Source organism: Oncorhynchus masou, chromosome 28 (genome assembly GCF_036934945.1).
Source record: "Oncorhynchus masou masou isolate Uvic2021 chromosome 28, UVic_Omas_1.1, whole genome shotgun sequence".
NCBI lineage: Eukaryota > Metazoa > Chordata > Actinopteri > Salmoniformes > Salmonidae > Oncorhynchus > Oncorhynchus masou.
Window position 1 is genome coordinate 35,416,749 of NC_088239.1, and position 12,053 is coordinate 35,428,801.

General features: G+C 42.9%; 2 protein-coding genes across 5 annotated transcripts in view; both read left to right on the forward strand.

The window, feature by feature from the left end:
* Window positions 1–9,702, forward strand: part of LOC135517532 (kinesin-1 heavy chain) — a 45,706-nt gene extending 36,004 nt beyond the window's left edge. Inside the window, exons 14-25 of the mRNA XM_064941925.1 lie at window positions 1,869–2,075; window positions 2,388–2,531; window positions 2,789–2,977; window positions 3,201–3,318; window positions 3,551–3,606; window positions 3,867–3,976; window positions 4,143–4,244; window positions 4,437–4,569; window positions 5,100–5,204; window positions 5,475–5,691; window positions 7,055–7,184; window positions 7,604–9,702. Of these exons, the coding sequence (XP_064797997.1) occupies window positions 1,869–2,075; window positions 2,388–2,531; window positions 2,789–2,977; window positions 3,201–3,318; window positions 3,551–3,606; window positions 3,867–3,976; window positions 4,143–4,244; window positions 4,437–4,569; window positions 5,100–5,204; window positions 5,475–5,691; window positions 7,055–7,173 (1,500 nt within the window). The 3' untranslated portion in view covers window positions 7,174–7,184; window positions 7,604–9,702. The remainder of the gene's footprint in view (window positions 1–1,868; window positions 2,076–2,387; window positions 2,532–2,788; window positions 2,978–3,200; window positions 3,319–3,550; window positions 3,607–3,866; window positions 3,977–4,142; window positions 4,245–4,436; window positions 4,570–5,099; window positions 5,205–5,474; window positions 5,692–7,054; window positions 7,185–7,603) is intronic.
* Window positions 9,703–11,561: 1,859 nt separating this feature from the next.
* The window catches only part of LOC135517534 (rho GTPase-activating protein 12-like), a 93,628-nt gene continuing 93,136 nt past the window's right edge, over window positions 11,562–12,053 (forward strand). For 2 of the 4 annotated variants that reach the window (XM_064941926.1, XM_064941927.1), the window contains exon 1: window positions 11,563–11,784. The gene's annotated coding sequence lies outside the window, so the exon portion shown is untranslated. Of the gene's footprint in view, window positions 11,785–12,053 lie in introns of all 4 variants that reach the window. The other 2 variants (XM_064941928.1, XM_064941929.1) reach the window with 2 other exon arrangements.

Genomic DNA, 12,053 nt, shown 5'->3' on the forward strand with positions numbered 1-12,053 from the left:
CTAAAGCCATGACATCATTTTCTGGAATTTTCAAAGCTGTTTAAAGGCACAGTCAACTTACCGTATGTAAACTTCTGACACACTGGAATTGTGATACAGTGAAGTATAAGTGAAATAATCTGTCTGTAAACAATTGTTGGAAAAATGACTCATGTCATACACAAAGTAGAAGTCCTAACCGACTTGCCAAAACTATAGTTTGTTAACAAGAAATTTGTGGAGTGGTTGAAAACGAGTTTTAATGACCTAGGTGTATGTAAAACTTCCGACTTCAACTGTTGGTCCTGGATGGCAGGAAGCCTGGCCCCAGTGATGTACTACGCCGTACGCATTACACTTTATAGTGCATATTGGTCTCATGCCGAGCAGTTGCCATAGCAGGCAGTGATGCTACCGTTCAGGATGCCCTCGGTGGTGCAGCTGTAGAAGCTTTTGAGGATCTGAGGACCCATGCCAAATATTGGGGGGGGGTTTGCCCTGCCCTGCCCTGCCCTTTTCACAACTATCTTGATGTGTTTGGACCATGATAGTTTGTTGGTGATTTGGGCACAGAGAACTTTAAAACTTTCGACCTGCTCCACTACATACCGTCAATATTAATGGGGGCCTGTTCGTCCCTCCTTTTCCTGTAGTCCACGATCAACTTCTTTGTCTTGCTCACACTGCCAGGTCTCATCGTTTTCGGTGATCAGGCCTACCACTGTTGTCGAGAGCAAACTTAATGATGGTTTTGGAGTTGTGCTTGCCCATGCAGTCGTGGGTGAACATGGAGTACAGGAGTGGACTAAGCACACACCCTTGAAAGGGCTGCCCATCAGGAAGTCCAGGATCCAGTTGCAGAGGGATGTGTTTAGTCCCAGGGTCCTTAGCTTAGTGATGAGCTTTGTGGGCACTATGGTTTTGAACTCTGAGCTGTTGTCAATGTACAGCATTCTAACCAAGGTGTTTGTCCAGGTGGGAAAGGGCAGTGTGGAGTGTGATTGCATCATCTGTGGATATGTTGGGGTGGTATGTGAATTAGAGTGGGTCTAGGGTTTCCGGGATAATGATGTTGATGTGAGTCATGACCAACATTTCAAGCACTTCATGGCTACTGACGTGAGTGCTACGAGGCGGTAATCATTTAAGCAAGTTACCTTCGCTTTCTTGGGCACAGACTATGGTGGTCTGCTTGAAACATGGAGGTGTTACAGACTCAATCAGGGAGAGGTTGAGAATGTCACCGACCACACTTGCCAGTTGGTCCGCGCTTGTTCGGATCACACGTCCTGGTAATTCGTCTGGCCTTGTGAAGGTTGACCTGTTTAAAGGGCTTGCACACATCGTCTACGGCGAGCATGATCACACAGTTGTCCGGAAACCATTTGTTTGGCGTATTTGATATCATTCCACCCATTCTGCTCCAACCATTACCATGAGCCCGTCCTCCCTGATTAAGGTGCCACCTACCTCCTGTGGGCCCATAGGGCTCATAGGTCCGAAGTAGTGCATTATTTGGGGAATAGGGTACCATTTAGGACTCATCCACTGTGATGTTGTGATTCAGATCCTTAGAGACTAGTATGAGGTTCATCGCCAACACTCAGGGTTTTGGCTAGCTAGCTCACATAGATAAGATGGAGATGAGCGAAGAGGTGTCCTGGGATACATCTATCCATTCAGTTGCTACACCTTGAAAAATATAATTTATACATGCTTAGTTTGACTCTTACCCCATCAGAACCCAAACTAAGTTTTTCTTATTTTTTTATTCCTTTGTTTGTAAACAATGTGAAGGTGAATAATTACGTTGTTAGAACTATACATATTCTTGAATGGTCAGTCCTTGTATCCATAGCTCTGTCTTTGAATTTGTGTTCCTTCTCCAGCTGCTGGCCTCATCACGTCGCGACCACGACAACCTGCAGGTAGAGCTGAACCGTCTGCAGTCCGAAAATGAGGCGTCTAAGGAGGAGGTGAAGGAGGTGCTGCAGGCCCTGGAGGAGCTGGCTGTTAACTATGACCAGAAAAGCCAGGAGGTGGAGGACAAGACTAAGGAGTTTGAGGCTCTCAGCGAGGAGCTTAACCAGAAATCGGTGAGAAGGAAGCCATTTTCCAATAGGTCTACCTTTTTTAAAATGTCTTGCCTTCCTCTCTACCTTCAACCAGAAATTGGCGAGAGGAGAACAAGTCATTCATAATCTAAACTCACCAAGAGACTTTAGGAATGTAAAATCCTATGATGTACTTATGCCAACTACTGACACTATGTAAGAAAGCCTGCTGGTTTTCACTGATTTGCTGTTCACTCAGCTAGTGTTCCAGGTGTAATTCAGTCCAGGATTAGAAAGGGAGGATGAAAACCAAAAGTGTCTGGAACTGAACCTGTCCTTTGTTGTCGTCTTCAGAGTATCCTGGTGTCCATCGACTCTGAGCTGCAGAAGCTGAAGGAGATGACCAACCACCAGAAGAAGAGGGTCACTGAGATGATGTCATCGCTGCTCAAAGATCTGGCTGAGATCGGCATCGCTGTGGGCAGCAATGACATCAAGGTAGCATCATTCCTCGCCATGCCAGCCAATTGTGGAAGGGAAGCCCAGTATTGGGGTACTTTTTGGGGAATCCTGAAGAGTGGAAGTTTGTGGCTCGTGTACTGTATGTACCAATTAACCTCATCCCAAACATTAGTAACTTCATCCTTAACTATGCTCTGGGTACACTATATCTGATGCATGTCTTTTGCTTTTGCGCAATGACATTTGAGTCTTACATTTGTGCCTTTACAACCCCCCCCCCCCCCCTTCTCCAGCAACAAGAGGGCAGTGGTCTGATAGACGAGGAGTTTACGGTGGCACGTCTGTACATCAGTAAGATGAAGTCAGAGGTGAAGACCATGGTGAAACGCAGCAAGCAGCTGGAGAGCACTCAGGCCGAGAGCAACGAGAAGATGGACGAGAACGAGAAGGAGCTGGCCTCCTGTCAGCTTCGCATCTCGCAGGTAAGCATCGTCACCTGGGATAGAGGGCTTGAGAGAAGGTGTCATGGGGTGGCTGTCGTTCAAATCAAAATGTAGTCACTTCTCTTGGTCGATTTTTATTTCAATTCAGTGAATTAAAAGCAATGAGGAACATTGTGATCCGGATTACAGTTTATTACTTGAATTCAATGGAATCGACTCCAACCCTGGTTCAATGCTTTGCTCCATTTTAATTCCCCCTCAGCACGAGGCTAAGATCAAGTCCCTGACAGAGTACCTTCAGAACGTGGAGCAGAAGAAAAGACAGCTGGAGGAGAACGTAGACTCTTTGAATGAGGAACTAGTCAAGATCAGCGCTCAGGGTGACTACAACATTTTTTATTTATCCTATTCAAACAGGAAGATCCCATCCCTCATTTGCTTCGAAGACCTTTCCCCAACAAGGCACATCACACATTCCTTATTGAAATGTGTATTTTGAGATGTTATTTCTACAAAACCATGGACACATTTGACACCTAGCTTTTCAACAGTCTTCCACCATCTACTGGTGAAAAGGTGGCTGACACCCATCTCATGTTTCTCCCCTTGCAGAGAAAGTTCAGGCTATGGAGAAGGAAAATGAGGTCCAAACTGCCACCGAAGTCAAGGTATGACCAACAGTGGATTTCTCTGGACAGGCTATTCTTTTCGATTATATAACTGTTTTGTGTTGGTGATCATTTGTATATTTGTGTAAAATATTCTCCATTATTGTATGTTTGATTTCCTGTATGTGCCAAATACACTCAATATATATCTTTTGTTAACGTTGACATCTATAAATGTTTCTGCTTAAAATACCATATTTTGTGTTGGTACTCCTTTCTAATGTATTTGTTGGTAACTAGTTGTATGTGTTTGTTGCTAGGAGGCGGTTGAGCATCAGATCCAGTCTCACCGCGAGGCCCATCAGAAACAGATCAGCAGCCTGAGAGATGAGCTGGACAACAAGGAGAAACTCATCACTGAGCTCCAGGAGTATGGGAACACATAACACACACACTCAGCGCACGCATGCGCAGACAGACACACAATTCCATGAGGCCCATCACACGCACGACATATGCAACAACTATTTGTTAGTTAGTTGCTGGCTCTGTCTCACTATCTCTATTTGTCGCTCTCTCTCTCTCTCTCTCTCCAGTCTGAACCAGAAGATCATGCTGGAACAGGAGCGTCTGCGGGTGGAGCACGAGAAACTCAAATCCACCGACCAGGACAAGAGCCGCAAGCTGCACGAGCTCACGTACGTAACCACCCATCCAGATGCCTTACCCAGTTGCCATCGTACATACATCATCTATATTCACACACTATCATTTGTTCTTAAATGATTAGCCCTGATAAATTAGAATAAACTAATCACCAATGTCTGCAAGCATATGAAAAGCTGTGATGTGGCAATGCAGAATCACTGATCTGTGTGTGTGTTTTACAGGGTGATGCAGGACAGGAGAGAGCAGGCCAGACAAGATCTGAAGGGACTGGAGGAGACTGTGGCTAAGGAGCTCCAGACACTCCACAACCTCAGAAAACTGTTTGTTCAGGACCTGGCAACCAGAGTCAAGAAGGTACAACAGTGTTTGCTTTTTACAAGCTTTTAACTTGAAGAGGGAGAGCTGCACCCCCCCAGTGAACAACCACAGTATAGCCTCCACATGGTTAGAAGTATAATTTTGATATCAAGGACGGTCAGTCCTTGTATCCATAGCGTGGTCTATGAATTTGAGTGGTTCCATTTCTCCAGCCCTATCCTTTGCTTTTTAACAAAACAGTGGCTGGTTATGCTTTTATTGTTTAAAATGCAGATTTCTCCTTTAAGTCATACCCCGTCTCTTATCAGCTCTGTTGCATCACAAATATGATTTTTTTTCTTCTACGCTTGTTGTTTTCATACCACAATTCCACATTGAAAGTGTATGGGTCTGTGAAAAGTACAATTAGGTATGTTAATTACTGTTTCTCAATGGTTATTTAACTCAAACTTGGCTTTAATGGTGCCTTTCACTGAAAATGTGAGTGTGTGTGTGTGTCGTAAATGCAGAGCGAATGACAAGTGTAATAAAAGTAAATGTTCTGTAATAATGTATGTTTTCTGCAGAGCGCTGAGATGGACTCAGATGATACAGGGGGCAGTGCTGCTCAGAAACAGAAGATCTCCTTTCTGGAGAACAACCTGGAACAGCTTACAAAGGTCCACAAACAGGTAAACAAATGCACCTTAATACATATGTTAGTGCTCCCATGGCAGAGAAGTATCCTGCTGTGATTGAATGGTGTGGTTTACTAAAGTCAGTAAGCCAGTACAGACCATAGAAGACACAGACATGCCAAATTATTCCCAAGATACATGTACTCTTCTGTCAATACAAATATTCTTCACAAATTGAAAAGATACAAGGGACAACTAATGTGACTGAAAGAATAAATTAGTTACGGCATCTCGCTCTCTCTCCTCTTGTTCTTCTTCCTCTAGCTGGTGCGTGATAATGCGGATCTGCGCTGTGAGCTTCCTAAACTGGAGAAGCGTCTGCGTGCTACGGCTGAGCGGGTCAAGGCCCTGGAGTCAGCCCTAAAGGAGGCCAAAGAGAACGCCGCACGCGACCGTAAACGCTACCAGCAGGAGGTGGACCGCATCAAAGAGGCCGTCAGGGCCAAGAACATGGCCAGGAGGGGCCACTCTGCTCAGATCGGTGAGGAACACACACACATGCATGCATAAAATCACACACATGAATTCGCACACACACAACTATATATACAAAAGTATGTGGCCACCCATTCAAATTAGTGTATTTGGCTATTTACGGTGAAATACACTAATTTGAAGTGGTGTCCACATACTTTTGTGTATATATAGTGTGTGTGAATTCATGTGTGCGATTGTGTCTATGCCTGCATATGTGTGCATAGTTACGAGTTGACGTAACTGATTGTTTCCGTCACATTAGTGTTTCACCCTGTAAAACACCCACACAACCAGATCAGTGATTCCCCGTTGAGGGTGTATAAAATTGAGCACACCAGCCATGCAATCTCCATGGCTAGAAGTGCTGTTATTGTGAAGTGGAAATGTCTTGAGGCAACAACGGCTCATCCATGAAGTGGTAGACCACACAAGCTCACAGAACGGGAACGCAGAGTGCTGGAGCGCATTGGGCTTAGTAATCGTCTGTCCTCAGTTGCCACGCTCGCTACCGCGATCCAAACTGCCTCTGGAAACAACATCAGCACAATAACTGTTTGTCGGGATATGGGTTTCCATGTCCGAGCAGCCGCACAAGCCTAACATCACCATGCGCAATGCCAAGCGTCGGCTGGAGTGGTGTAAAGCTTGCCGCCATTAGACTCTGGAGCAGTGGAAACGCGTTCTCTGGAGTGATAAATCACGGTTCCTCATCTGGCAGTCCGACGGACAAATCTGGGTTTGGCGGATGCCAGGAGAATGTCCCATCTGCCCCAATGCATAATGCCAACTGTGAAGTTAGGTGGAGGAGGAATAACAGTCTGGGGCTGTTTTTCATAGTTGGGGCTAGTTTCAGTGAAGGGAAATCTTAACTCTACAGCATACAATGACATTCTAGGCGATTCTGGAACGCCGACTGCGAGCATGGCCTAATCGCCCAACATCAGTTCCCGACCTCACTAATGCTCTTGTGGTTTGAATGGAAGCAAGTCCCCTCAGCAATGTTCCAACATCTCGTGGAAAGCCTTCCCAGAAGAGTGGAGACTGTTATAGCAGCAAAGGGGCGACAAACTCCATATTAATGCCCATGATTTTGGAATGAGCTGTTTGTCGAGCTGGTGTCCACATACTTCTAGTCATGTGGTGTACATATTCACACACTGTTTTAAAGGTTAAATGCTAGCTTCTTATTCAGAGAAATCTGTCCTCTGTTTTGCCTGATATAATCTAGGACTGATGCTTTTATTGGTCTGTAATACTGGTACATGTAAATGCATAGCATTTGTACATTTGGTAATTTAGCTAAATAATGACACCATTAGTGTTCCTTTGATGGTATGTAACCAGTGCTGTGCCTCTGACCTCCCCAGCCAAACCCATTCGGCCTGGCCAGCCCCCTGTGGCGTCTCCCACCCACCCCAATGTCAACCGGACAGGGTTCTTCAACAGCCAGCCCACTGGCATCAGAGGAGGAGGGGCCAAGCAATGAGTGGATAAGAAGTAAGTCAAGGGCCTTTTCTCAATTGCATACTCCTCTCGCCTCCATCAAAAAAACCCATTGGAAGAGAAGGTCAAAGGCGAGGGACCACTGACTTTCTCAACCAATAGGTTTTGAAAAGGAGGCAAGGAGAGAGGACACGAAGAGTTTTCAATTGAAATTCTTCCAAGGCCTCTGTGTACTGAGCCAACCTAATACATTTCAGGGAGTTCTGTTCGGACTGGAGAAAACATTTTGAAACCGGAAGGCACTGTCTGAATTTGTCCAATTAGGACACAGATATCAATGTTCTGTTGCAAAACGTTTCTACTTCGGTGTGCCCTACTGAACATGACCTTGTTTCATAGACAAGCCAGAGATGGCAGTAGAGCTCAGTAATTATTTTTCTCCACTTATTTTGTCTTCTGTCTCTTTCCGTCAGCTTCTGAAGAAGATAAACATAATCACAGTCAGATGAAGATACAAAGATCACCCACAGGAGCTGGCATTCCACTTGACAGAACTGTCACATGGGACAATTCTTCCAGTATCAACGTTTATTTATATATGTATAAGATATATATATATATATATGTAAGAAATAGACACAGGCTGTACAGTTCTTTTTCATTATTATTTTTGTTTTCATGTATGAATGAAATTGGTTTCCTTTACAAAACAAAAGAGAACACGGACAGAGAACAAACAAAATAAAATAAATGGTGCAATCTTGGCGCCTGGCGAAATGAACATGTAATTAACAATGCGTAGCGCTTCCATTTTATCTATCGCACAGCAATTTGTCCATTAATGTCCTAAAAGATTTGAGTCTGCATTGTGCCAAGTTTAAATGTATGTCGTCGCAGGTTCTCTAAAAACAAATAACACACTAAAAGGTTGGAATCCGTTGAGAAGCATCCTAGCCTGATTTTTATGTACAGTATATCATCAAAGTATCCCTCCTGTCTAGATCAAAAAACTTATTTTAAAGTTTAAAGGTGTAAAAATGCACTACTGGCCTCTATTGTACAGTTAGAATGAGCACTGAACTGTTTTCTCTTCACTTGGACATTTGTTTCTTTGGGGGCTAAAATGCTGCAGTAGAGCACATCTTCAGGACCATGCACCAGTGATTGACAAAAAAAGTGTCACCCTATTCACTTTTATAGTGAACTAGTTTTGACCAGAGTCTAGTCAAAGGTAGTGCACTAAATGGGGAATAGGGTGCCATGTGAGTCGTCCAGTTTTTAAAGAACTGAAGAATGGCAGACAAATGCAAAAAAAGTCAATTTTGTCATGTATTAGAAAATTAAGCTGCTTCAATATCATACCTATGTCCACGATATCCAGTCAATGTTGATATACTGTATGATGAAATTATAATGGTCGAACTGCTAGGTTCGTTAGCTATGTATATCAATATTAGCATATGTAAATATGCAAGTGACTTGTATGCCATTTGGGAAAAACTGCGAAAATGCCACACCCATGTGTCCTATCAATGAAGAGAAAAGAATATCAGTGGAAGGGTTGCTTCTTGGACCACAAAAATATGGTTCTAAATGGTTGACTGATCAGGTCTGAGTTCCTGATGCACTTCACAAGTTGAAGATTTTTTGGCATTGTGCCAGCTATCCCTCCACTGCATCTATTAAATGAAAATGCTCTACCTGGAAGATGACGTTTACACAAATGTCCTGCAACGAAATTAAAGAAATGGGATGACTTGATTTTCCATTGGTCTTTGTGGAATTGTTTGAGAGACAAGGGGCCATGAAATATTTACCTCCACACTTGAGTTCGACCAATCATGAGTTTATTGTTTATTTTGATGTGTGCAAATTTTGTTTCTGTGCCTACTGCCTATGCATAGTTGATAGTTTGGGCATACATTGGATGGATTTTCTGTTTTTCCTTTATTTTTCAACTTTTTTCTTTGCCTGTGTGCCCAAATCTGTCAACATGAGTCACCGACTATTCAACTTTTTCATATTCTGACAACTCTGCACAGGCTAACGAGGCCAGGCTTGCTTGGGGTGGAGAATTCGGATGTGCGGCTACACTGCATTGCTTCATTCTAAGTAACCTTGTCTCCTCCTAATTTCGCATTGGGAGGAAGTGTCTAGTGAATGAGATTACATTCTAAGTGGTATGCTAATGCAGATATAGGAACAGAGCCTGTGTCTTATCCAAGTAGTCAGTCTTCATAACTCTGTCATTCCTGTACTACAGTAGATGGATGCCATCTATGAGTTATTTACTGCTGTGCTGGCTGTAGGAAGGGTATGAGGTTTAGACTATTTGTTTTTTACTTCCTAAATTATGTTTTTTTTTTGTTTACCATTGTTATTGAAAGTCTCCTGACTTTTGGTTTGTCATTTATCATTATCAGGATGTAATCTTTGAAGTTGAGATTTAACCTAAAGCACTTTTTAAATGTATCCTGGATTATAACTGTAACCTTCCCTTAAGGAGCTATTAAATGCCATTTCTGTTCCTTTTCTGCAACAAAAATAATAAAACAAGTGAAGCATAGCTGGAGTTCTGTCTTTGGGTTGTAAATCAAATGATTGTCTGGACTCATGGTCTTGTTAGAATGGTTGGCGTTGTCTTTATGATAAATGGTGTGTATTTTTTTATATATATAATAACCCTAGGGAAATTGATGCATTGCAGTGTACCATAGCATTATCAAGTGCTTTCTGTAGCCTTGGTTCCCAAGTTTTTACCCTGGAGATGAAACCAATAGTCTCATAGAGAAGTGCACTACTTACTCATTTATTATGGTCAACGTTTATTTCATCAGGGAAGGTACGCTCTCCAAGGTGCATGAATTGAGAACTGACGTGAACAGGAAAATCCGCAAATCTTACAGGCTGACTACACCGCTCGCATCGCAAAATACATTTTGATATCTATATAAAATTCAGGTCAGTGGCTGTAATGCACCTAATTTATGAAAGTTGCCAATCGTAATATAAAGTTAAGAGAAGAAAAAGCCTGGAAATAGGAGAGATGACTCGAAACAATTCAGTTGACTGTTTTGTGTGGATTAATTGGCGGAGTGTAGGACCTTGTGCATCTCAGGTAAAATAACAAATCAGTGTTCATATCCCAGGACAATTTACCTAGCTAAAAAGGACAAATTAGCTAGCAAGTGCAAGCCAGCTAGCTTAATTGCCATACATGTTTAATGCTTTTCGACCTGTCTCCAAATGAATGGAATTGGTTCAGAGTTTGTTTTGATATTTTAACCTTCGTGTTATGATCGGGTTTGGTGTGGGGGACAAAATACATTTATGCACTATGACGCACCCTGGTTGGGTTCCGTTAGAGAACAGTGTCAAGTTGATTAACCTGCTTTCTGTTAAAAATGAGCGTTCCCCTTTTGTGAATGGAGTTTTAATAACTCGCATATGGGATCCATATCTCACATGAGTCACTACACCTTTGATAAAAACAGTATATGTGAGAGAAAAAAGGATTGCCCATTCCTACCAGTAGGTTACTTTCATTCAATGGGCTGTTGGATGCACTGGCCCATTCATACCAGCAGAGCACGCTTTGGTACTGTCACATTTTTTTTAATTTAACGAGGCAAGTCAGTAGTTTACAATGACGGCCTAACCCGGTCAAATCCTCCCCTAACCCGGACGACGCTGGGCCAATTGTGCGCGGCTCTTTGGAACTCCCGATCACGGCCTGTTGTGATATAGCCCGGCATCGAACCAGGGTTCGTAGCGACGCCTCTAGCACTGAGGTTCAGTGCTTTTAGGCCTCTGCGCCACTCGGGAGCCCTAAATACGAGAATAACGGCATCTGACGAGTGAAATTCAAATGATTGTACATTTTGGTCTTGTGTTTTCAGTATTTGTTTTACTCGGTCAGCTGTACCAGGTCTAAGAAAGAAAGGCATTCTAATATTGCAAATCCTAAATCCCCCATAATCTATAATTCAATCATTAGATATTTGTGGGGGCATTCTTGAAATGTCTGTCACAGATTTGGACAGTAACAGATGGTGGGTGACTCAAGAAACTGAGATGGTAAATTATTCATCAATATGAGCTCTTTATGGAGCTCAGTCTTGAAGATCACCAGACAATTATATTTGCCTTTACAACATAAATATATCATAGATATCAACCCCAGCACTTTAAACGGGATATAGTAGCCTATAGGCTAAACCAAGAAACCACATTGGTTACAAATGAAACTGTAATTTGGAACAAATAACCTTTTTGCACAATTAAGAGCAATGATTGAATTTCTTAAAAATAAATCCAGTGGCTGCCAAATTGAAACTGGTGCAGCAGCACTGCAACTGAGAACGGTGAGACTATGGACCACGAGAGGGCAAACTAGGGGTATCATCCATCATACTTGGTAGACAGACAGACAGGCGGATGGGAGAAGAATACACCAACGCAGCGCTCACAAGCGATAGCACCACAACTGGGTGGAAACGAGGCAGGGGATGGATGGTATGGTTGAATATCGAATGCCAGCCTACTATATATTTAGCAGTTTAGAACATTGACATATCTGGAGGAAAAGTTCCGCCGAAAACAACCGCCGTTGACTAGCTTATCCTTTGGAGATAAAGAAGAAACCATTCACAAGGTGTGTAGGCTACATATAATTTGTCTGGCCATCCGTTATTTTTAAACGCAAAACCGCAGATACTAGCTATTGGCTACTTCCAAAGTTACTTTGTTGCAGTACGTTGTTGCGAAACAACTGCCTACTTTTTTAGTTTCTTCGACCTCGAATTTCATAACGGAGGATTTAAACCTATGCTGCTGTTATGGTGTAATTTGGCTATTTCTATAAACGTGCGGAATTCTATTTGATATTTGGACTACAACGAACTCGTGGCATAGGAGAGTGCT